This window comes from Thamnophis sirtalis, unplaced genomic scaffold, assembly GCF_051295495.1.
Source record: "Thamnophis sirtalis isolate CommonGarterSnake01/CBP01778 unplaced genomic scaffold, rThaSir2_p1.2 scaffold_8, whole genome shotgun sequence".
NCBI classification, from domain to species: domain Eukaryota; kingdom Metazoa; phylum Chordata; class Lepidosauria; order Squamata; family Natricidae; genus Thamnophis; species Thamnophis sirtalis.
Genome location: NW_028261388.1, coordinates 5,050,783 through 5,075,465, shown reverse-complemented (window position 1 = coordinate 5,075,465; position 24,683 = coordinate 5,050,783). Strand labels below are relative to the sequence as shown.

At 43.4% G+C, this 24,683-nt stretch overlaps 1 protein-coding gene across 1 annotated transcript in view; it reads left to right on the top strand.

The window, feature by feature from the left end:
* Positions 1–24,683, top strand: part of LOC148044278 (teneurin-4-like) — a 214,938-nt gene that overhangs the window by 76,646 nt on the left and 113,609 nt on the right. The window contains exon 3 of the mRNA XM_087721015.1: positions 21,743–22,033. Within this exon, the coding sequence (XP_087577141.1) occupies positions 21,811–22,033 (223 nt within the window). The 5' untranslated portion in view covers positions 21,743–21,810. The remainder of the gene's footprint in view (positions 1–21,742; positions 22,034–24,683) is intronic.

The following is a 24,683-nucleotide window of genomic DNA, read 5'->3' as shown; positions in this document are numbered from 1 at the left end:
AAGGGGGCCTCGGAGGTCTTCTTGTCCAACCCACCGCTCAAGCAGGAGACCTGATACCATTTCAGACAAATGGCTCTCCAGTCTCTTTTTGAAAACCTCCAGGGGTTGAGCTCCCGAAACTTCTGGAGGCAATTGGTGCCACCTGTTAATTGTTCTGCCAGGAAATTTCTCCTCAGTTCTAAGTTGCTTCTCTCCTTGATTAGTTTCCGTCCATTGCTTCTTGTTCTGCCCTCAGGTGCTTTGGAGAACAGCTTGACTCCCTCTTCTTTGGGGCAGCCCCTGAGATATCGGAAGACTGCTATCATGTCTCCCCTAGTCCCTCTCTTCATTAGACATACCCAGGTCCTGAAAAATATATGATTTAGCTTCCAGTCCCCTAATCCTCTTTGTTGCTCTTCTCTGCACTTTTTCTAGAGTCCCAACATCTTTTTTATAACATGGCAACCAAAACTGGATGCATTATTTTAAGTGTGGTCTAACCAAGGCATTATAAATTAGCATTAACACTTCATGTGATTTTGATTCTATCCAGAGGGGGTATTCAGCAGGTATTCTGACCAGTTCTGCATAGCAGAATAGAATAGGTGGAATGGAATGGAAAGGAATAGGAATAGGAATAGAATAGAATAGAATAGAACAGAACAGAACAGAACAGGAATTGGGTAGGGATAGGGATCGGGATAGGGATAGGGGTAGAATAGAATAGAGTAGAGTAGAGTAGAGTACAATAGATAATAGAATAGAATAGAATAGGAATAGGAATAGAATAAGGAATAGGAATAGGAATAGGAATAGAATAAGGAATAGGAATAGAATAAGGAATAGGAATAGGAATAGAATAGAACAGAACAGAATAGGAATTGGGTAGGGATAGGGATCGGGATAGGGATAGGGATCGGGATGGGGATAGAATAGAATAGAGTAGAGTAGAGTAGAGTAGAGAATGGAATAGAATAGAATAGGAATAGGAATAGAATAAGGAATAGGAATAGGAATAGGAATAGGAATAGGAATAGGAATAGGAATAGGAATAGAATAAGGAATAGGAATAGAATAGAATAGAATAGAACAGAACAGAACAGAACAGAACAGAACAGAATAGGAATTGGGTAGGGATAGGGATCGGAATAGGGATTGGGATAGGGATCGGGATGGGGATAGAATAGAATAGAATAGAATAGAATGGAATAGAATAGAATAGGAATGGGGTAGGGAGAGGATAGAATAGAATAGGAATGGGGTAGGGATAGGGTTAGGGTTAGGGATAGAATAGAATAGAATAGAATAGGGATGGGGTAGGGATAGGGATAGAATAGAATAGGAATAGGAATAGGAATAGGAATAGGAATAGGAATAGGAATAGGAATAGGAATAGGAATAGGAATAGGAAAGGAATAGGAAAGGAATGGGATAGGGATAGAATAAAATAGAATAGAATAGAATAGAATAGAATAGAATAGAATAGAATAGGAGTTGGAAGTGACCATGGAGGTCTTCTAGTCCAACCAGAGGTGGCATTCAGCAGGTTCTGACCAGTTCTGGAGAACCGGTAGCGAAAATTTTGAGTCGTTCGGAAAACTGGTAAATTCCACCTCTGACTGGCCCCGTTCTCTGTTCTCTGCATCCTGAGTCCCAGCTGATGGGGAGGAAATGGAGATGTTACCATCTCTTTCCCCTGGAGTGATATTGCAGGCAGAGGCTATGTTAGCAATGTCTGGAGCACTTTTTCTGCTGCTGGTGGTGGTGGTGGGGGAACCCTTGGAAAGTTTGCATAGCTCAGGATTTTTCCCACTTACCCGTACCTGCAAGGGCATTTCAAGGATGTGTAAAATGTGAAGTATTTTGCCACCCATTGTCATAGAAAGAAGGTAGGAAGAAGGGAGGAGCCCCCACTCCCCACCTCCCCAAAAAAGGACCAACCAAGGTCACTTTGGTTGAACTTTCTGCCTACTCAAGATTGGAGAGGGAATGAGATCCTGTCCCAAAGGGGCTTTTTTCAAGGCAACTGAACTTCCTGTTTTTTTTCTTTAAAAATATTTCACTTCTTATCCAAGAAGCTTCTCCTCCTCCTTCTCCTCCTCCTCCTCCTCCTCCTCCTCTTCCTCCTCCTCCTCCTCCTCCTCCTCTTCCCCACCTCTTCCTCCTCTTCTTTCTCCTCCTCCTCTTCTTCCTCCTCTTCTTCCTCTTCCTCTTCTCCACCTCTTCCTCTTCTTCCTCCTTCTCCTCCTCCTCCTTCTTCCTCTTCCCCAACTCTTCCTCCTCCTTCTTCTTCTCCTCTTCCCACCTCTTCTTCCTCTTCCTTTCCCAGACCTCTTCCTCTTCTTCTTCTTCTCCTCCTCCTCTAACTCACCTCTTCCTCCTCTTCTTCCCTCCTCCTTCTCCTCCCACTTCCTCCCTCCCTTCCTTCCTCCCCACCTCCTCCTCCTCCTCTTCTTCCTCCTCTTCCTCCCCCCTCCTCTTCCTCCTCCTCCTGTATGTGACACACATTAAAAAAGATTGGATTTTGATCACGTAGCCACAACTGTTGTGATCTTGCTATGGCAATTGGTTAGTGGAACGACTTGCCTCTAGAGGTTGTGGCTGCTCCATCACTGGAGGTTTTTCAGAAGTCACTTGTCTGGGATGGTCTAGGGTCTCCTGCTTGAGCAGGGGGCTGGACTAGAAGACCTCTGAGGTCCCCTCCAGCTCTGTTATTCTCTTATTGTCTGCAAGCATGTTGAGAACCTAGAGGCACCATGTTCCTTAAACTAAAGATGCAGCCACGCCAATTACATCTCTAGATTGTAATTTGAGTTTGTTCCGTGCTGTCAGTAAAATCCATTACACACTTTCAACTGAAAACAGAGTTGAGAACACAATTAGACAAAGGAAGAGTTGAAATTTGCATTCCTCTGCCTGCCTCTCTCTCTCCCTCTCTCTTTCTCCCTCCCTCTGCTCTCTTCATCTTTCTCTCTCGCTTTTTCCCTCCCTCCCTCTCTCTCTCCCTCTCTATCTCTCTCTCTGTCTCCCTTTCTCTCTCTCTCTCTTCCTCCTTCCCTCCCTTTCTCCTCTCTCTGTCTCTCTGTCTCTCTTTCTCTCTTTCTGCTTCCCTCCCATTCTCCCCTTCTCTCTCTTCTCTCTCCCTGTCTCCCTTTCTCTCTCTCTTCCTCACTCCCTCTCCTTTCTCTCTTTCTGTCTCCTTCCCTTTCTCTCTCTTCCTCCCTCCCTCTCTCCTTCCCTCTCTCTCTTTCACTCTCTCTGTCTCCCTTTCTCTTTCTCGTCTTCAATCCCTCCTCTTTCTCTTTCCTTCCCTTTCTCTCTCTTTCTCCCACCCTTTCTCCCATTTTCTCTCTTTCTCCCTCCCTCCCTCTCTCACTCTCCTCTCTCTTTCTCCCACCCCCTGCTTTCTTCATCTTTCTCTCTCTTCCTCTCTCCCTCCCTCTCTCTCCCTCTAGCTCTCTTTTTCTTTCTGTCTCCCTTTGTCTCTTTCTCTCTTCCTCCTTCCCTCCCTTTCTCCTCTCTGTCCCTTTCTCTCTTTCTCCCTCCCTCCCCCGCTCTCTTCATCTTTCTCTCTCTCTTTCTTCCTCCCTGCCTCTCTCTTCCTCTATCTCTCTCTTTCTCTCTCTGTCTCCCTTTCTCTCTCTCTCTTCCTCCTTCCCTCCCTTTCTCCTCTCTCTGTCTCTCTTTCTCTCTTTCTGCTTCCCTCCCACTCTCCCCTTCTCTCTCTTCTCTCTCTCTCCCTTTCTTTCTCTTTTCCTCACTCCCTCTCTCCTCTCTCTTTCTCTCTCCTTCCCTTTCCCTCTCTTTCTCCCTCCCTTTCTCCCATTCTCTCTCTTTCTCCCTCCCTTCCCCCCACTCTCTCTCTTTCTCTCTCTATCTCCCTTTCTCTCTCTCTCTCTCTCTCCCTCTCTCTCTCTTCTTCTCTCCCTCTCTTCCTTTCTCTCCCTCCTCTCTCCCCACCCTCTCTTTTTGTCTTCCTGACTACACGGACGATGAAATACGCACAAGCCTAAATTATAAATAGAAGATGCAAGGAAAAAGAAAAGTAACTTGCATCATTAATGAACACGTCAAGAGATTCTACCAGCGCAGAACTTAAAACATTTGCTCACATCAAAGAGCAGCGCGATCAAAAACTGCATGTCTCCCTCAAGGCGTTCATAGAAAACCAAGGAAGGGAAGAGGGGTGGGGGGGGGAGAGAGAAATAAAAAATAAAGGAAGAAAGCAGAGGGGGGAAGAGAAAAGAAAAGAAACTCCCTCCGCTTTTGTTATGGTGGATTATTGTAAAAATGAAAATTAATGTAAACAGATGGGAGATAACAATATATTAAATGCGGGCAATTTCTGTAGCTTGGAGGAAGATGCTAATTGCAAGGAATCGCGGGGGAGCTGTGTCCCGGATTCGGTTGTCTTGTCTTTTCAGTATTTATAAAGGCCAAATGGAATTTGGGATCGGCGGTTCGGAAAAGTAGCACATCGCGAAGAGAGACGTGACCCACTAAAACCGTTTTCTATTTTAGTGACGTGTGGAATTCTTTAAAAAAAAAAATGATGTATTTTGGGGAACTGGGCTAATATATAGGCAGTTATTGACTGTGGGATGTGGTGGCTCAGTGGCTAAGATGCTGAGCTCGTCGATCAGAAAGGTCAGCAGTTTGGCGGTTCGAATCCCTAGCGCCGGGAGCTCACTCCGTGACTTGTCCCAGCTTCTGCCAACCTAGCAGTTCGAAAGCAGGTAAAAAATGCAAGTAGAAAAATAGGAACCACCTTTGGTGGGAAGGTAACAGCGTTCCGTGTGCCTTCGGTATTTAGTCATGCCGGCCACATGACCACGGAGATGTCTTTGGACAGCGCTGGCTCTTCGGCTTTGAAACGGAGATGAGCACCGCCCCCTAGAGTCAGGAAGGACTAGCACATATGTGCGAGGGGAACCTTTACCTTTATGGACTTAAAGTCCACAATTCAGCCCAGAATTTACGTCACCGTGGGAGACATTTGTTAAGTGAGTTTTTGGCCCATTTTGGGACCTTTCTTGCCACCGTTGCTAAGTGGTGGGTTCTCCATCCCTGGAGGTTTTTTAAGAAGAGATTGGACAAGCATTTGCATGAAATGGTATAGGGTCTCCTGCTTGAGCAGGGGGTCAGGCTAGAAGACCTCCAAGGGTCCCTTCCAACTCTGTTATTCTATATTCTGTAGTATAGAAGGAAAAATAATTAGTTCAAAGGTGTATTGGAAACCTCAGTGCTCCTGGGCAACCGCTCTCATTTGCCTTCTGTGGTATTGACATTAAAATTTGGGGCTGGAGTTTATTTTTCACAGCGTCTCAACATTATTCTGAGTTACTCGCAGGTAGTTCGATTTAGCCTTCAGGTTCAAGAGACTTAGGAGTAAACGTGTCAATGGCTTAACTCCTATCTGAAATCAAAGTTAACCTACAATTATTATTGTTTCACCTTAAAATACACTTGACGCAGAGGTCGAGCTTCCAGCTTGCTTTGAAATCGTATGATCAGAAAACTTGTGTGGGTAAATTGATTTTTTTTTCTCCTCCCCCCCCCCACCCACCCCAATGTTATAATGGCTTGTTTAAATCGCAAATGTTGCTTCTGAATCTAGAGTTGACTGTAAGGAAGACTGCAGTGGGACCAGCCTGCTTTTTAAGCTTTAAAAAGCTCGATGCAAGCAATTGTAGATTAATAAAACATATGGGATTCAGAAGTGTGTGCCGTGGTGAAAAGGACATATTGCTCTCACTAATGCGGCCACCACAAACTGGCTTTTAGCATTTAAATGTGACAAGTAAATTGCCAGAAACAAATATTGGTTTAATCTGCGTCTAACTCTCTTGCATGGCTGTGAAAGTTGAACCATAAGTTGGACCATAAGGAAGGCTGAGGGCCAAAGAATGGAGGCCTCTGAACTCTGGTGATGGAGAAGACTCCTGCATTGAGTCCCTTGGACTGCAAGGCCATCCAACCGGTCAGTCCTTGAGGAGATCAACCCTGGCTGCTCTTTAGAAGGTCAGATCCTGAAGGGGAAACTCAAAGACTTTGGCCACCTAATGAGAAGGAAGGACTCCCTGGAGAAGAGCCTCATGCTGGGAACGATGGAGGGCAAAAGAAGAAGAAGGGGACGGCAGAGAAGGAGGTGGCTGGATGGAGTCACTGAAGCAGTCGGCCTGAGCTTCAATGGACTCCAGCGGATGGTAGAGGACAGGAAGGCCTGGAGGAACACTGTCCATGGGGTCACGATGGGTGGGACACAACTTCACAACTAACAACAAATTATGCACACTCACACATACTTCTATGCCTACATTTACAAAACTACTTCCCCCTCCGTCTCTGTTCCTCAGAGTTAGTTCTGATTGTGGAAACATTGTTTGTGCTACCTCATTGAAGGGAAACTGTGATGGTTTGGTTCCTCTGTTGTCAATGTAATTGGCTCCCACAGCTAAATTTCAGCGCTGCAGTAAATTCTATCAGATTCAAGCGTGTCTAGAAAGCAACTGTAGGTAGGATTCTATCCCCAGACATTTCCCTTCATTAGTAGGAAGCGATGGCAAATCTAGACAGCATCCTAAAAAGCAGAGACATCACCCTGCCAATCAAAAGGGCCTATAGTCAAGGCTGTGGTTTTCCCAGATGCAATGGATGGCTGTGAAGGTTGGACCATAAGGAAGGCTGAGGGCCAAAGAATGGAGGCCTCTGAACTCTGGTGCTGGAGAAGACTCCTGCATTGAGTCCCTTGGACTGCAAGGACATCCAACTGGTCAGTCCTAGAGGAGATCAACCCTGACTGCTCTTGAGAAGGCCAGATTCTGAAGCAAGGAAGAGCAAGGAAGTGAAAATAATTAACCAGAATATAGAATGCAATTTCTCAATGTGTTCAGCCGAATTGCGTGGTAAGGATTGTTCCACCATGGAAAAAAAATAAAAAATAAAGTAACAATGTGTTCTGACCCCCCCTCCCTTTCACACACCCAAGCACACAGAGACAAAGATACTTCAAGGATGTATTAACACACAGACTAGCCCTTGGCAGCAATCCAGCCTGTTCTCCAGCTCTAGTAAATACGTTGACTCCTGCAACGAGCGTGTGGACAATCATTCCTTTTATAGTCTTGAGAGGAGCCCAATTACCACCAGCTGAGTGCAATTATCTCCTGTAACTGCGTAACTGTTCTTTACGCCTATTCGCTCTCCGTTGCCGGGCATCCAGGACCAATTCCCTTGTCTCCTCCCCACTGCTCCAATGCATGACGTCAGGATCACACTCCCTTGTCTCCTCCCCACTGGTCCAAGGCTCAGGCACCTCCTGGTGGCCAACCAGCCTCTCTGCGCCCTGCTCGGAGTCGGAACCCTGTCCAGGGTCCTCCACATCCTCCAGAGCCGTCTCATAGGGCCCCTCGCTGTTGGAATCTGGTGGCAGCTCCAACGGCTCCTGCTGGGCCACAACACAATGCATTCTCAACATTAAGAAAACTAAGATCATGGCATCTGGCCTTCTCTATTCCTGGCAAATTGATAGGGAAGAAATGGAGGTAGTGACCGATTTTACTTTCCTGGGCTCCAAGGTCACTGCAAATGGGGACTGCAGCCAAGATATTAAAAGACATTTGCTCCTGGGGTGGAAAGTGATGACAAATCCAGACAGCATCCTCAAAAGCAGAAACATCACCCTGCCAACAAAAGTGTGTCTAGTCAAAGCTATGGTTTTCCCACTTGCAATGGATGGCTGTGAAAGTTGGACCATAAGGAAGGCTGAGTGCCAAAGAATGGAGGCCTTTGAACTCTGGTGCTGGAGAAGACTCCTGCATTGAGTCCCTTGGGCTGCAAGGCCATCCAACCGGTCAGTCCTAGAGGAGATCAACCCTGACTGCTCTTTAGAAGGCCAGATCCTGAACAGGAAACTCAAAGACTTTGGCCACCTAAGGAGAAGGAAGGACTCCCTGGAGAAGAGCCTCATGCTGGGAACGATGGAGGGCAAAAGAAGAAGGGGATGACAGAGAATGAGGTGGCTGGATGGAGTCACCAAAGCAATTGGCGTGAGCTTCAATGGACTCCAGAGGCTGGGAGAGGACATGAAGGCCTGGAGGAACGTGGTCCATGGGGTCACGATGGGTCGAACACGACTTTGCAACTAACAACAACAACTCTCTTGCAAAAATATTAAAGTTTGCCTTTAGAGAAATATTAATAGTGGATGCAAAAGTCAAAAATTAAAGATACACAGACAGTAAAAATAAATTATAACCACCACTATAAAACATGAAGGACACACCCAAAACCGATAGGCAGGAAATTAAAATTAAAAACAAACAGTAGTTTACCTACAATTGAAAACTATTTAAAGATTGAGAGGAAGGGGGAGGGAGAACCACAGGGGCTGCTCACCGCCATTTACCAATTATATTTTAAACCCTGCCTTTTAAAGACAGATGTTTACAAAGTTGGTCTTAAGTTTTTTAAGAGAGCAAACTCTTTAATGTGGAATTGAAAGGAGCTTGGGTTTTTGATTTGGTCCCCTTTCAGCTGCTCATTTGAAACCAGATGTGTGGTTTCGAGGCGGTGTCCCATTTGTCATTACAGGCCGTCCTCGAGTTATGACCGCAATTGAGCCCAACGTTTATGTGGCTAAAGCGAAACATTTGTTCAAGTGAGTTTGCCGCGTTTTACGAACTTTTCTCGACGCCGTTGTTAAGCGAATCGTTGCATTTGTTAAGTTGGGAACACGGTTGTTAAGTGAAGCCGGATTCCCATGTTGACTTTGCTCATCGGAAGGTCGCAAAAGGAGATAATGTGATATTGCAGTGGTCATAATTATGAGTCGGTTGCTAATTGCCTGAATTTGGATCACGTCACCAAAGGAAGGCTGCAACGGTCATAAGCCTCGCTTAGCAGCAGAAACGTCTGACTCAATTGCTGTCGTAAGTTGAGGACCATCAGTATTGGAAGACTACTATAATGTCTACACTCTTCTTTGGGGTATTCTCACCGAGGCTTCCCCAAAAAGCACGAGGCAGAGTCTTGGTCCCGACAAAACCTCTTTTATTAAACGAATGTGAATTCCTCTTATTCACATTCAGCAAAGGCCTGGCAAACAGTCTTTCAAAGGAATATTTATGACCACAGACCTTATCTAGCTTGGAAACCTGCCCGGCAAATATTTTCCAAATGAGGTGCTGTGCAAGGAAAAACTTGGCACAGAGTCTCTGAGATTCATGGACAGATCTTCACACTCCTGAAACGAATCTAACGACCGAACGAATTGTTTCCTGCAAAAGCCCCCTCCCTTTTCACTCCTCTTGTATGTCCTATGGGAGGGGCCATTCACCATCCACCTGTGGCTTTACTCCCAAGTCGACCCTTGTTCCTTAGCTGTTCCCTTCTCCTGGCAGTTCTGCACATGTACACATCAGGAACAGGCTCCAGCTGTTCTTCTGCCTCACTGAGGTCTGACTACGGAGGTAGCTGATAACTGGCATACGGCTCTGGCCCCCTCTCTGCCTCCAACACAGAGCCCTCATCAGAGCCTTCCCCAGACTCCAGGACTGGCCCATGTTCCTCCCCAACCTCCTCACTGTCCGAATCTGTTGCCAGCTCCGCTGGCTGGCCACAACATAGGGTAATCATTGTTCATAGATTAGAATTTAACATTATCATGATGTTGTCCTCCCCACAGAAACTAAATGTCCTGGTTAAGACCTCAGACTGGTGCCAAATTAAAAAATTAACCTTGGGAACCGTAGGGGTTGTGTTGATTAATCTATTCCTGTCATTTACAATTCATTCTGATTGTTTGCCTCCTGGGAAGGCCTAAAAATAAGGGCCTTAGGAAATCAGACAATCAGCCAGTGGCCCATGCTCGCCTTCCTGCACATCTCACCATTGCAACCATAAATATTAATCCGACATGATTTGAAGTTTTGCCCATTTCTTTAAAAAAAAAAAAATTGCCTTCCTGTCTCCATCCCTTTGCTGAGGTATTTGAGTTTTCTCTGTTGTGATTCATTAAATTACAACTTCTTTTTTTCATGTATCACACTAAACTATTTAGCGCATCTGTAGTAAGAAAGGTTGTAAAATAGGCATGACTCACTTAATATGGCAACAGAAGTTCTGATCGTAAGTTGAGGACTAGCTGTACTTTAGGAACAATATTGTATCCTTTCCTTCCTTCCTTCCTTCCTTCCTTTCTTTCTTTCTCTTTCTTTTTTCCTCCCTCTTTCTTTTTTCTTTTTCTTCCTTCCCTCCTTCTGCCCTCCCTCCCTCTTTTTTCTTTCTTCCTAGCTCCCTCCCTTTTCTTTCTCTTCTTTTCTTTCCTTCTTTCTTTCCTTCCTTCTTTCTTTCCTTCTTCCTTCCTCCCTCCCTTCCTTTCCCTTTTTTTCTCTTCCTTCCTTCCTCCCTTCCTTTCCCTTTCTTTATCTTCTCTTCTTTCTTTCCTTCCTTTATTTCTTTCTTTCCTTCCTCCTTTCCTTCCGCCACCCACCCACCTGCCTTCTTTCTTTCTTTCTTTCTTTCTTTCTTTCTTTCTTTCTTTCTTTCTTCCCTCCCACTCCCTCCCGCTTTCCTTCCTTTCTTCCTCCTTCCCTCCCTTCCTTCCTTCCTCCCTCCCTCCCTCCCTTCATTCTGTCTTCTCTTTCATGTTTTTGTTCCGCCATACTATTCTACCCTTGCCATCCTTTTCCTCCTTCCAAAATAAACGTTTTTGCATTTTCTGTTTTTTTTCTTTTCTTTTCTTTAACCACTGTTGAGTTCTCTTTAAGACTATTTTTATTGCTCGCTTATAAACTGTTTTGGGACTCGTTGGGAGAGCATTGTAGAAATAAAATAAATATCGTCTTGCATTAGCTGCTGTTTTCAGTAAATAAAGCCAACAAGCATAATATGCAGAGACATGCAACTTTGATGATTAAAGGCCCTGGAACATATGAAGAACGGTTGCAGGAATCGGATATGTCTAGTTTAATGAAAAGAAGGACTAGGGGAGACATGATAGCAGTCTTCCAATCTCTCAGGCGTTGCCCCAAAGAAGAGGGAGTCAAACTATTCTCCAAGGCACCTGAGGGCAGAACAAGAAGCAATGGGTGGAAACTAATCAAGGATTTTTATCTCCCAGGCTTCATTGGCCTGGAATTATGGATTATGATGTCCCACCATTTTAGCGTAAAGGAAAAAGTGGAAGAAACTCATAATAGTAAACTTTTTTTGTGGGGGGGACAGATAAATCTACAGTTGCAACAGGTTTGCCAACATCTATTCCTGGAGGTTTCCTGAGACAACACCCTGGAAACAGATAAAAATGTAAAGCACGGAAAAAATTTCTTTCCAAGCGTCGGATTCTGTACAATCCATAAAACATGATGTTCCAAATCAAGAGCTTTGTATTTATTTTGTCATTTGTTAATGAGGAAAAATGTTTACAATTCATTTCAGATGAATGTTCTCAGTTCCCTGGTAGCTTTTTAATGTTTTATTTTATCAACACTTCGCTGGTTAGACAAATATGAATAACTCTTGGCAACGGGAACATGATTTAAGTAGAATTCTGCTGGATGAGGCCAAGAACCTCTCTTGTTCCAGGATTTTGCTCCTCACCTTTGGCCACCAGATGTCTCTGAGGTGCTCATAAGGTGGACTTAGAGATCTCCCATTATATCCTGGAAGTGGGTTTGCAGAAGGAGGGAAGGGGAGGAAGGAGGAGAAGGAGGCTAAGACAAAGGAGGAGGAGGAAGAAGAAGAAGAGGAAGAGGAAGAAGAAGAAGAAGAGGAAGAGATGGAGATAGAGAAGGAGGAAATGGAGTAGGAAAAGGAAGAAGAAGAGGAGGAGGAAAAAAGAAGAAGGAAGAAGAGGAAGAGATGGAGATAGAGAAAGAGGAGATGGAGGAGGGAAAGGAAGAAGAAGAGGGAGAGGAGGAGGGAAAAAGAAGAAGGAAGAAGAGGAAGAGATGGAGATAGAGAAGGAGGAAATGGAGTAGGAAAAGGAAGAAGAAGAAGAAGGAGAGGAGGAGGGAAAAAGAAGAAGGAAGAAGAGGAAGAGATGGAGATAGAGAAGGAGGAGATGGAGGAGGGAAAGGAAGAAGAGGTGGAGGAAAAAAAGAAGAGGAAGAGGAAGAAGAGAAGGAGGTGGTGGAAGAGATGGAGATAGAGATGGAGGAGATGGAGGGGGAAGAGGAAGAAGAAGAGGAGGAGGAGAAAGAAGAAGAAGAGGTGGAAGAGATGGAGATAGAGAAGGAGAGATGGAGGAGAAGAAGGAAGAAAAAGAGGAGAAACAAGAAAAATAAGAGGAGGAGAGTAAGAAGAAAAAGGAATGAGGAGAGAGAGAGAAAGAAAGAAAAAGAGAGACAGATAGAAAGAAAGAAAGAAAAAGAGAGAGAAAGAAAGAAAGAAAGAAGGAAAGAAGGAAGGAAGGAAAGACAGACAGACAGACAGACTGACTGACTGACTTTCTAACAACATAATACTTATGCCTCAAGGCAGGTTCCCCATCAGAAAACTAGGGAACAATCAATATAACATTTTTATAACAGAATTAGGGGACACTCAAGAAATTATATTCTATCCGGCTTAATGCTTGTTCAGGGTAGATGGCTAAAAAAGATAATTGAATAAAAAGTTGGGGTAGTCATGGAGTTTTGAAGACTCAAAAGATCTGTCATCCATAAATTAATGCCATCCCCTCTCAAAACCACATAGTGACTACCAGAACTTCTTGAGAACCTAAGAACATTGATGTTGGCTCTATCTAAGGACCATCTTGATCCGATACATCCAGTATATTTACAAGTAAAAGATGGAGACACCTGTGCTGTCTCGTTCACACACACACACACACACACACACACACACACACCTGTGGTTTAGTGGGTTTATTAATATTTCCCCACAACTCTCTTCACCAAAAACCCAGAACTGTCCCAATGAAATCCAACCACAAGCAGTATTGTGACCTGTCAGCAGCCAACACAGCTGGCCGTAGATTCAGACACCCCACCCACCCCCATATATGCACTTTCTCAATCACTGTGGTGGAATGTGGCCTGGATTCCCAGATGGGAGGGGCTGCATTACCGAGGTCCAAAACACAGCAAAGCTTAGATACTTTGGCTGGGAGGAAGAGTGTGAAGACGGGCTCCTCCTTAGACATTCTTGTTGTGGCCCACCAGCAGCCAGAAGAGCTGGCGGCAGATTCGGACAGTGAGGAGGTTGGGAAGGAAAACTGGCCAGTCCTGGAGTCTGGGGAAGGCTCGGATGAGAGCTCTGTGTCGGAGGCAGAGAGGGGGCCAGAGCCGTATGCCAGTTATCAGCTGCCTTCGGAGTCAGGCATCAGTGAGGCAGAAGAACAGCTGGAGCCTGTTCCCAGTGTGCGCATGCGCAGAGCTGCCAGACGAAGGGAACAGCTAAATAAATAAAACAAATAAAATAAAAATAAATTTATTTATTTAAAAACTTTTTAAATAAAAAAAGAAAGGAAAGGAATAAGAAATGAAAATAGAATACAATGCAATGCCATGCAATACAATAGGAAATCAGAATAGAATAGAATAGGCTTGGAAGGGACCTTGGAGGTCTTCTAGTCCAACCCATTGGTGAAATTTTAAAAATTACAACCGGTTTTGTGGACGTGGTTTCACCCCTTGTCCAACCCCCTGCTTAAGAAGGAAACCTAAATCATGCACCGTCATGACCCGCTTAATGAGTGTCACATCTTAGGACTGAAATTGCAGGCTCTATTACAGTCGTAAATTGAGAACTACCTGTAATCTGGAAATGTAATGTTAAATCTTCAACACTAATAGCCTTTGTCATAACTAATAATTCCAGGACTAACAACCCATCCTCCATGAATTTATTAAATTGCTTTTGAAGGCCATTCAAATTAGTGACCATTCTACCATCTCAGGGTAATAAATCTCCTAAGCTAATTCTGTGATGCGTAAAATGGGTTTGGAATGGATTTTGGTTCCTTTTGAAGTCTCCTCTTGGTCACTTTCAGTAGATGACCATCAGTCCTGGTGTTAGAGAGAGGGAGAAAAACATCTCACTATCCAGTTTCTATCCCATACATGATTTTATACCTTTCAATCATTTCTCCCCTTTGTTGCCTTTTCTCAAATATTTTGACCTATCATAGGAAAAGCCTTTGATACCCAGCAGAATTTGGATGGTCCATCCATTTGTCTGCCTGCCTGCTTGCTTCTATCATATCATATCTATCTATCTTATCCATCCATCCACCTATCTATCTATCATATATCATTTATCATCCATATGTCTGTCTGTCTGTCTATCTATCTATCTATCTATCTATCTATCTATCTATCTATCTATCATCTATCTATCATATCCATCCATCCATCCATCCATCCATCCATCCATCCATCCATCCATCCATCCATCCATCTATCTATCTATCTATATATCATATATCATTTATCATCCTTATGTCTGCCTGTCTGTCTATCTATCTATCATCTGTGTCTATCTATCTATCTATCTATCTATCTATCTATCTATCTATCTATCTATCTATCTATCTATATCATATCATATCATTTATCATCCATATGTCTGTCTGTCTGTCTATCTATCTATCATCTATCTATCTATCTATCTATCTATCTATCTATCACCTGTGTCTATCATCTATCTATCTATCTATCTATCTATCTATCTATCTATCCATCCATCCATCCATCCATCCATCCATCCATCCATCCATCCATCCACCTATCTATCTATCATCTATCATCTATCATTTATCATACCATTTATTTATGGTATAGTAGTATACAATATAATACAATATTATGGCATAATGGTATAATGCAATACAATATAATATAATAAAATATAGTGGTATAATGCAATACAATATAATACAATATAATGGTATAATACAATACAATATAATAAAATATAGTGGTATAATGCAATACAATATAATAAAATATAATATAATGGTATAGTAGTATACAATATTATACAATATAGTGGCATAGTGTTATAATACAATACAATATAATAAAATATAGTGGTATAACACAATACAATACAATACAATACAATACAATACAATACAATATAATATAATATAATATAATATAATATAGTGGTATAATATAATACAATACAACATAGTGGTATAATACAATTCAATATAATACAAATACAAATGCAATGCCACCAGATCACAGTCCTGTCTTGCCTCTCTCCAAGTAGTAAGAACTCCAGAGAAATATCCCTGGGGGAGAACATCTCAAAATACCCCTGGGGTGGAAGGAGTGGATGAATGGAAGCAACCTTTGATCTGCGAAGATCCTCCAAGTTCCCCCCCCCCAAACACACACACACACACTTTCTCCTTTCGAATTAGATCAAAGCCCGTTGCAAAATTGCTGAAGGCTGCAAGCGGGATTCCTTTAGCCTAGGAGGGATATTTCTCCGCTCAAATACCGGAGGACCAGGCAGAGATCAAGAGTTAAACCAGTCACCTCAGGAGCTTTTTCCAGTTTCTTCTCCGCTGTCTTAATTCCAGAGGGATTTTAAAAAAATCTTCTCCTGGACTTCATCCAGCCTGGGGTCTGAAATGAGGTGCTTGACCTTAGATGTGGACGCAGGAGGCGGGTTAGAAAGATCGTTTTTTGAGAGTAAATCACCGCTGGAGAGCAGGTTCAAGTGTGAAAATATTGGAATTCCCTCAGGATCCTGCAGGAGATGGATACCATCTCAGTTTTTAAAGACTACAGGCCCGTCCTCGATTTATGACGACAATGGAGCCCAAAATCGAGCCAGGCAGCTGTTAAGTGAACTTTGCCCCATTTTACCACCTTTCTCGCGGCAGCTGTTAAGCGAATCATTACGGGTCTTAACGACACAGATACTAAGCGAATCTGGCTTTGATTTCCCCCTCAGTAGGTTGCAGATCACACGACCCCAGGATACTGCAGCCGTCATAAACATGAGTCGCTTTGCCAAGGGGCCGAATTTTGATCACGCAACCGTGGGGATGCCACAACGGCCGTAAGTGTGAAACACAGTCATCCGTAACGTTTTTTTCAGTGATGTTGTAACTTTGAACAGTCGCTAAATGGAGTGTCGTAAGTCGAGGACTACCTGTAATGCCAGAACCGAGAAAGGATTCTTGAGCTAAGCAGCAACAGTTGTTTCCTCAGTTTCCTCTTTGTGAGACAACGGTTTACTTTCCTCGCCTTCTGCTAATTAAAATTACTTCATTTGCCTAACTACAAGTATTCCTTGATTTACAACCATTTGTTTAGTGGCCACTAGCTGATAACCCTGCATTGCCCAAGTATATTTATAGTGGGGAAATGTCCGGACTAAACGTAATTTCTAATGTTGGATTCTCCCCCTTACCAGAGGGAGCCTCCTTGTGGAGTACTGTAGAGCTGTTACCATGGCAACTCTACTGCGCTGTACAGTAGAAGCCATTTTACGGCAGTTCAGTAGAAGCCATTTAAGGCACAACAGGCTCTATCATAACAGAACACATACTCCAAGGGGTTTTAGCAGTGTCTTACCCCCCACAGTATTTGTCTCCAGAGAGTAAGTCATCTGTGTACCAAGTTTGGTTGAAATTGCTCAACGCTTCCAGAGTTATGCTGGAACATACACATACAAACACATACACACACATACACACTGGTAGGTAGGTAGGTAGGTAGGTAGGTAGGTAGGTAGGTAGGTAGGTAGGTGGAGAGAGAGGGAGAGAGAGAGAGAGGGAGAGAGAGAGGGAGAGAGAGAGATCCTCCTCCTTCTTCATCATCTTCTTCTTGTCCCTTTTTTTCAGCAAATTCCATAACTTTGAATGGTCGTTAAATGAACAGTCATAAGTCAAAGACTAATTGCAGTATTCCGACACTAAGAGAAGCTGTTTCCTTCATATTCTCCAAAGCCCCTGAAGGCAGGACAAGAAGCAATGGGTGGAAACTAATCAAGGAGAGAAGCAACTTGGAACTTAAGGAGAAATTTCCTGACAGTCAGAACAATTAACAGTTGGAACACCTTGCCACCAGAACATGTAAATGCTCCAACACTGGAAGTTTTTAAGAAGAGACTGGACAACCATTTGTCTGAAGTGGTGTAGGGTGTCCTCCCTAAGCGGCGGGTTGGACTAGAAGACCTCCAAGGTTCCCTTCCAACTCTCTCATTCTGTAAAAGTCACCCAGCTGACTTCCCTGCAGTCTCCAATATATAATTCCTCAAACTCCAAGCAACCAGAGGAAGAATTTCTGTTCAGTTTTGTTAATGGGTCAAAAGCCAGGGGAAAAAAAATAAAAAACCACCCTGTGCTAAAAAAGCAGCATATGTTCCAGTCTTTATAAATAGAAATAATACTTCCATCCTAATTACGATCAGGACCAAACCAAATGCCACTTGCACGAGTCTGATTAATATAGGAAGTGTTCACATTAAAGTATTAAAGGCTGCAAATGTTCTCTGAAGCTTACTCAGTTAAATGTCCCTTTAATTGGACTGGATGCCTTTGAACTGAGAAGGGTGATGTTTTATTTAGCAAGTCCGTGTTATTTTGGGGGTCATATCGCACTCCGGATGATATCAGAGCAACTGACCTATAAGATGAGAGGTCTTTTTTGTAACTATCCCCAGCTTCTTAGATGTCAGTGCATCCCACCTATTACAGGTAGTCCTCGACTTACGACCATTCGTTGACCGATGGTCCAAAATCACAGTGACCTCAGAAAAGGTGCTTTGCAGAATGTGGGCCCTTCCCCAAAGTCACGTGATCACAGTTAGGTTCACTGAGCACCCAGTTTTCATCGACAACCAGTTGCATCATCCCATAATCATGGAATTGAAATTTGGGTCACTGGTTTCTGGCATTTTTGGGTCTGTGTCAATTTTATAGCAGTTAGCAATAGCAGTTAGACTTATATACCGCTTCATAGGGCTTTCAGCCCTCACTAAGCGGTTTACAGAGTCAGCATATCACCGCCACAGTCTGGGTCCTCATTTCACCCACCTCGGAAGGATGGAAGGCTGAGTCAACCTTGAGCCGGTGAGATTTGAACCGCCGAACTGCAGCTAACAGTCAGCCGAAGTGGCTGCAGTACTGCACTCTAACCTAAATTTTCAATATTTGTTTGTTGGGTTTCGAGAAAACCTGTCCATTCAGGAAAATGGATTCATGGAATGGCATGGGAATAAGAATAGGAATGGGGATGGGGGATGGGACAGAGGTGGGTTCCTACCAGTTCACACCTATTCAGAGCCGAGGTGGCACAGTGGTTAGGGTGCAGTACTGCAGGCCACTTCAGCTGACTGTTATCTGCAGTTCAGCGGTTCTAATCTCACCGGCTCAAGGTTGACTCAGCCTTCCATCCTTCCGAGGTGGGTGAAATGAGGACCCAGACTGTGGGGGCGATATGCTGACTCTGTAAACTGCTTAGAGAGGGCTGAAAGCCCTATGAAGCGGTATATAAGTCTAACTGTTATTGCTATTGCTATTGCTATTGCTATTGCTATTCAGTAGAACCGGTTCATCAAATCTACCGAACAGGTTAGAAGAGGTTCCACCAGTGGATCCGGAAAGCAGGCCACACCTACAGAAGAGGTTCCAAAATTTTTTGAAACCCACCACTGAAATGGGATGGGATGTAATGGGAACTGAGAATAGAATACAGGGGAAGAGAAGAGAAGAATGAAGGAATAGAATAGAATAGAATAAATATAGAATAGAATAAATATAGAATAAATAGAATAGAATAGGGAAGAGAAGAGAGAATAGAATAGAATAGAATAGAATAGAATAGAATAGAATAGAATAGTTGGAAGGGACCTTTGAGGTCTTCTAGTCCAACCCCCTGTTCAAGCAGGAAACCCTATACCATTTCAGACAAATGGTTGTCCAATCCCTTCTTTAAAAACTTCCCAGTATTAGAGTATTCTCAACTTCTGGAGGAAAGTTGTTCCACTGGTTAATTATTCTAACTGTCAGGAAATTTCACTTCTAAATAGCTTCTCTCCTTGATTAGTTTCCACCCATTGCTTCTTGCTCTACCCTCGGGTGCTTTGGAGAATAGCTTGACTCCCTCTTCTTGGTGGCAACCCCTAAGATATTGGAAGACTGCTATCATGTCTCCCCTAGTCCTTCTTTTCATTAAAACTAGATATGATAAATATAATCCGCTTCACTTCCGACTGCTTTCCTTAAAAAATCTCAGCGGTTTGCTTAACAACCTCCATAAATATGATTGGATAATCAGATTCAGTCTGGTGGTGCTCGACGTATGACGACAAAAATTCCGGTCACAATTGTGGTCCTATGCCGAGAACTACCTGTAGTAGCATTGACCTAAGCCTTTCGTTAACAACTCTTCATTGTTTTCGTGAGCGTTTTGACTAAGCTAATTTGGCTAAGCGCCTACCTTCGTTATTCTCTATTCTCATTTATTTGGTTCAACGATCCTTACTGTTTGTCTTCCTGATGTAACGACAGCTGTTTTTTGTGGTGCTTACCTTGATGTATTCCTTTTATTAAATTTAAAGGCTCACATTTTAAAAAGTTAAGGCTGATGAAAGCTAATCTACAGCAAGCGGCAGAAACGGAGATGCGTTGCAAATACAGTTAGATAAATAATTTATCCGTCGGTCACGCTCAGAGAGTCACAAGCTAAGAGTTTATGAGGATCAGATGTCTGGTTTTGCAATTTTTCCCTGGTCCTCCTTAGATTAGAACTTAAAATTTTCCTTTCTTCGTGCATGACCATCTTTCTATGCCCAGGTTTATAAACATTTTAAGCTCCGTAATCCGAAATCGCTATTCCTAGCCCCAAAACCTTTTAACTCTGGTTTTTAAGGTGTAAAAATCAATGTTTCTTAAACTTGGCCACTTTTAACATGTGTGGACTGCATTCCAGAGGTTACAGACACGTTAAAATCGCCAGGTTTGCTGTAAATGTTGATATCTATTTTCTATAGTTTCTAAATTAAATGGATTTTCACGCTTATTACAGCTAAGCGATTGTTCAGAGACTGTTCAAAGATACAACAGCACAGGAAATGGGGACTTACGGCTGTTTTTTTCACGCTGATGACTTTTGCAGCATCCCCATGGTCACGTGATCAAAACTTCAGAGGCTTGGCAACTGGCAGGTACTTATGACAGTTGCAGTGTCCTGAGGTCATGTGATCCCCTCTTGTGACCTTCCGACAAGCAAAGTCAATGGAGAAGGCGGATTCACTTTACAACCACGTTACCAGCTTAACAACTGCAGTGATTTCACTCAACGTGGCTAAGAAAGGCCGTTGTAAAATGGGGCAAAACTCACTTAGTGACTGTCTCACTTAGCAACAGGAAATTTTGGACTCAACTGTGGTAGTAAATTGAGGACTACCTGTAATTAAGTTATCTCCTCCCCTAGACTTCGGGCTAATATTTTGGCTTTAGCGTTTTATGTTCTTACGGGAGTTCGTTTTAATTGTGTTATACTTTTGTGGTCCTGTTTTACATTGTTCATTTTTAGTACCTTCTATAACACTCTGCATTGGTCTTGTCCTATTGCAGTTTTAGTTTAGTCTTAACATTTGTCTGTGTGTTGGTCTTTGACTGCGGGGAAAAAGAATTTGATTTGATTTGACAATCTAAATCAGGATCTCTCTGTCCCTCAGATGGATTTATGGCGCCGTTTTTCTGGGATGCTTGATAATGCAGAGAAAGGAGTTTGGTGCTCACAATTTGTAGCTTTTTGGTTGACCAGTTTCATTGCATTCACTGTTTAGAATAGAATAGAATAGAATAGAATAGAATAGAATAGAATAGAATAGAATTCTTGATTGGTCAAGTGGGATTGGTCACACAAGGAATTTGTCTTGGAATTAGTTTTAAAATCAGAGCCACCTCAATATAGATTTTCTTTAAAAAAAAATCAGAAACTCATAAATAACAAGTAGGGTGTGTATTTAAATATTGGTCAGAAAAAGGTGATGGAAGAAGCCTCTATATAGGGTGTATAGATAGAATAGAATTAGAATAGAATAGAATTCTTTTTTTATTTTATTGTTTTATTACCCTTCGAATTCATTCATAGATATACATTCTTATAATTGCTATTTAACATTTTTCTATTCATCATTAATCTATATACTCATTTTTACATATGAAAACATATATACATACATAAACACACACACACACACACACACACATATATATATATATATACATATACATATACAAATACATATACATATACATATACATATACATATACATATACATATACATATATACACACACACACACACACATACACACACATATACACACACATATACACACACATATACACACACATATACACACACATATACACACACATATACACACACACATACACACACACACACATACACACACACACACACACACACACACACATATGTATATATATATATAGTCAGCTTTCATGCCTAAGGCGGGACTAGAACTCACAGTCTCCTGCTGATTGGCCCAAAGTCACTCAGCCAGATTTCATGCCTGAGGCAGGACTAGAACTCCCTGTCTCCTGTTGATTGGTTCAAAGTCACCCAGCTGGTTTACATGCCTAGGGCAGGACTAGAACTCATGGTCTCCTGCTTTCTAGCCTGGTGTCCTAACCACTGGACCAAAACTGGCTTTCGGTTGGATCAGCGGCCCTAAATGGATGTCATGAAAACTTCTTAGATCCCTTACGGTTTCTACAACCCCAATTTAATTCTCGGACTTGTCTTTTCTTAGGACAATTCGATCAGATTGCCTCCCGGACCCCCTTTTATGTTGATGTGGAAGAGAGCGACCGGAGGGCCATGGATGTGAAAGACCGAAAGCCATACCGCTCCTTGACCAAACGTTGCGATGCTGAACGCCGCTACACCAGCTCCTCCGCCGAGAGCGAGGACAGCAAAATCCCGCAGAAGTCGTACAGCTCCAGCGAGACTCTGAAAGCCTACGACCAGGATTCCAGAATGATCTACGGCAATCGGGTTAAAGACATGGTACCGCAGGAAGCTGACGAGTACTGTCGAACAGGTAGGTGGGAGCGACTCCAACCACGAGCATTAAAGTAACCTGGTTTCCATAGCCAGGCTGTGATTGTCTGGTTAAGAGGATTAAACAAAACACAATTGTGAGGCTCCCAAAAATCGAAAAAGACTTGTGGAGTTACTTCTTAGCAGTTCCTTTTATTGTTCCTCACCTATAGACAGAAATCTTGCCAGACTAAAGCAACTACTTGTATCCTTAAATATATATTCTGAGAATTGTTCTGACCGATGCTTCCCGTGAGCATGAAGCAGATTCCTGGTCCTGACAAATATCCCTTTTATTAATTTACTGTGAATTCTGCTCCTTCACATCCAGCAAAGTCTTTCAAAGGAGGATTTACGGTCACAGACCTTCTCTGGCTTGGAGAGCTGCCAGGCCGATCTCTGCACAACTTGGGAAGGAGCCTCGGAGAGTCACGAACTAATGAAGCAAACTATTTGTCTCCTGCAAACTCCACTCCCCTGTTGCTCCCTCTTTTATTTCCTCTGGGAGGGGCCATTCACCGTCCACCTGTGGCCTTCCTCCCAAGTCGGCCCCTGTTCTTTAGCTGTTCCCTTCGTCGGGCAACTCTGCGCATGCGCACACTGGGAACAGGCTCCAGCTGTTCTTCTGCCTCACTGATGTCTGACTCTGGAGGCAGCTGATAACTGTCAGACGGCCCTGGCCCCCTCTCTGCCTCCAACACAGAGCCCTCCTCAGAGCCTTCCCCAGATTCCAGGACTGGTCCATGTTCCTCCCCAACTTCCTCACTGTCCAAATCTGCTGCCAGCTCTTCTGGCTGCTGGTGGGCCACAACAAGAATGTCTAAGGAGGAGCCCATCTTCACAGTCTTCCTCCCAGCCAAAGTATCTAAGCTTCCCTGTGTCTTGGACCTCGGTAAAGCAGCCCCCCCCCTTCTGGGAATCCAGGCCACATTCCACCACAGTGATTGAGAAAGTGCATATACGAGGGAGGGGTGACAATCATTGTTTAGGATTTCTATTTATTTATTTAACATGTGGCATCCACAGAGGTGGTGGTGCGGTGGCCTAGAGGTGTGAGGTTTCACCTCACAATCAGCGGGCTGTGAGTTCAATCCTAAATAGAGGCAGATATTTCTCTCTCTGGGCATGATGAGATTATCTCTGCTGCAAACTCCGCATTGGTGACAGGAAGGGCATCCGGCCAGTAAGCACTCAGCCCTATTCAGTTGCCCAGACTCCATCCCACAAGAGATTGCGGGGGGGTCATTAAATGCAAAAACAACAACAACCCCAAAAGGCATCTATAGAGATCATGCAGTCACTGATAAACAGCACTAATAAAATGTGTTATACATTCAAACACAAAAGTTTGAAAACATCATAAGTAAAACAATTGAGGTTTTATTTTATCCATATCTATCTGTGTTTTTATGTATATAAAAATATGTGGCGATAGAATGGAAAATAGAATGGGATGGTACGGGACAACAGAGTTGGAAGGTACCTTGGAGGCCATCTAGTCCAACCCCATGCTTAGGCAGGAAACCTTACACTACTTCAGACAAATTGTTCTCTAACATCTTCTTAAAAACCTCCAGTATTGGAGCATTCACAACTTCTGGAGACGAGCCATTCCACTGATTAATTGTTCTCACTGTCAGGAAATTTCTTCTTAGTTCTAAATTGCTTCTCTCCTTGATTAGTTTCCACCCATTGCTTCTTGTTCTACCCTCAGGTGCCTTGGAGAATAGCTTGACTCCCTCTTCTTTGTGGCAGCCCCTGAGATATTGGAGGACTGCTATCATGTCTCCCCTAGTCCTTCTTTTCATCAAACTAGACATACCCAGTTCCTGCAACCGTTCTCCATATCTTTTAGCCTCCAATCCCCTAATCCTCTTTGTTGCTCTTCTCTGCACTCTTTCCAGAGTCTCCACATCTTTTCTACATCGTGGCGACCAAAACTGGAAGCCGTATTCCAAGTGCGGCCTTACCAAGGCCTTATAAAGTGGTATTAACCCTTCACGTGATCTTGATTCTATCTAATACCTAAGATAAAATATTAAATTAAGGTGAAACCATGATAAAATCACTGTGGTGCCACAGAATCACAATAGAGTAGATATCTAAGGAAGCTAGCCATCTAACCATCGAACACGGCAACCAAACTGACCATCATCGGAGCCGAGGTGGCGCAGTGGTTAGGGTGCAGTACTGCAGGCCACTTCAGCTGACTGTTATCTGCAGTTCAGCGGTTCTAATCTCACCGGCTCAAGGTTGACTCAGCCTTCCATCCTTCCGAGGTGGGTGAAATGAGGACCCAGACTGTGGAGGGCGATATGCTGACCCTGTAAACCGCTTAGAGAGGGCTGAAAGCCCAATGAAGCGGTATATAAGTCTAACTGCTATTGCTATTGCTATCATCAGTAAGATTACCATGCACTTAGAGCCAAGGTGGCGCAGTGGTTAAATGCAGCACTGCAGGCTACTGCTAGATCAGCAGGTCAGCGGTTCAAATCTCACCGGCTCAGGGTTGACTCAGCCTTCCATCCTTCCGAGGTGGGTAAAATGAGGACCCAGATTGTTGGGGGCAATATGCTGACTCTCTGTAAACCGCTTAGAGAGGCCTGAAAGGCCTATGAAGCGGTATATAAGTCTACTGCTATTGCTATTAT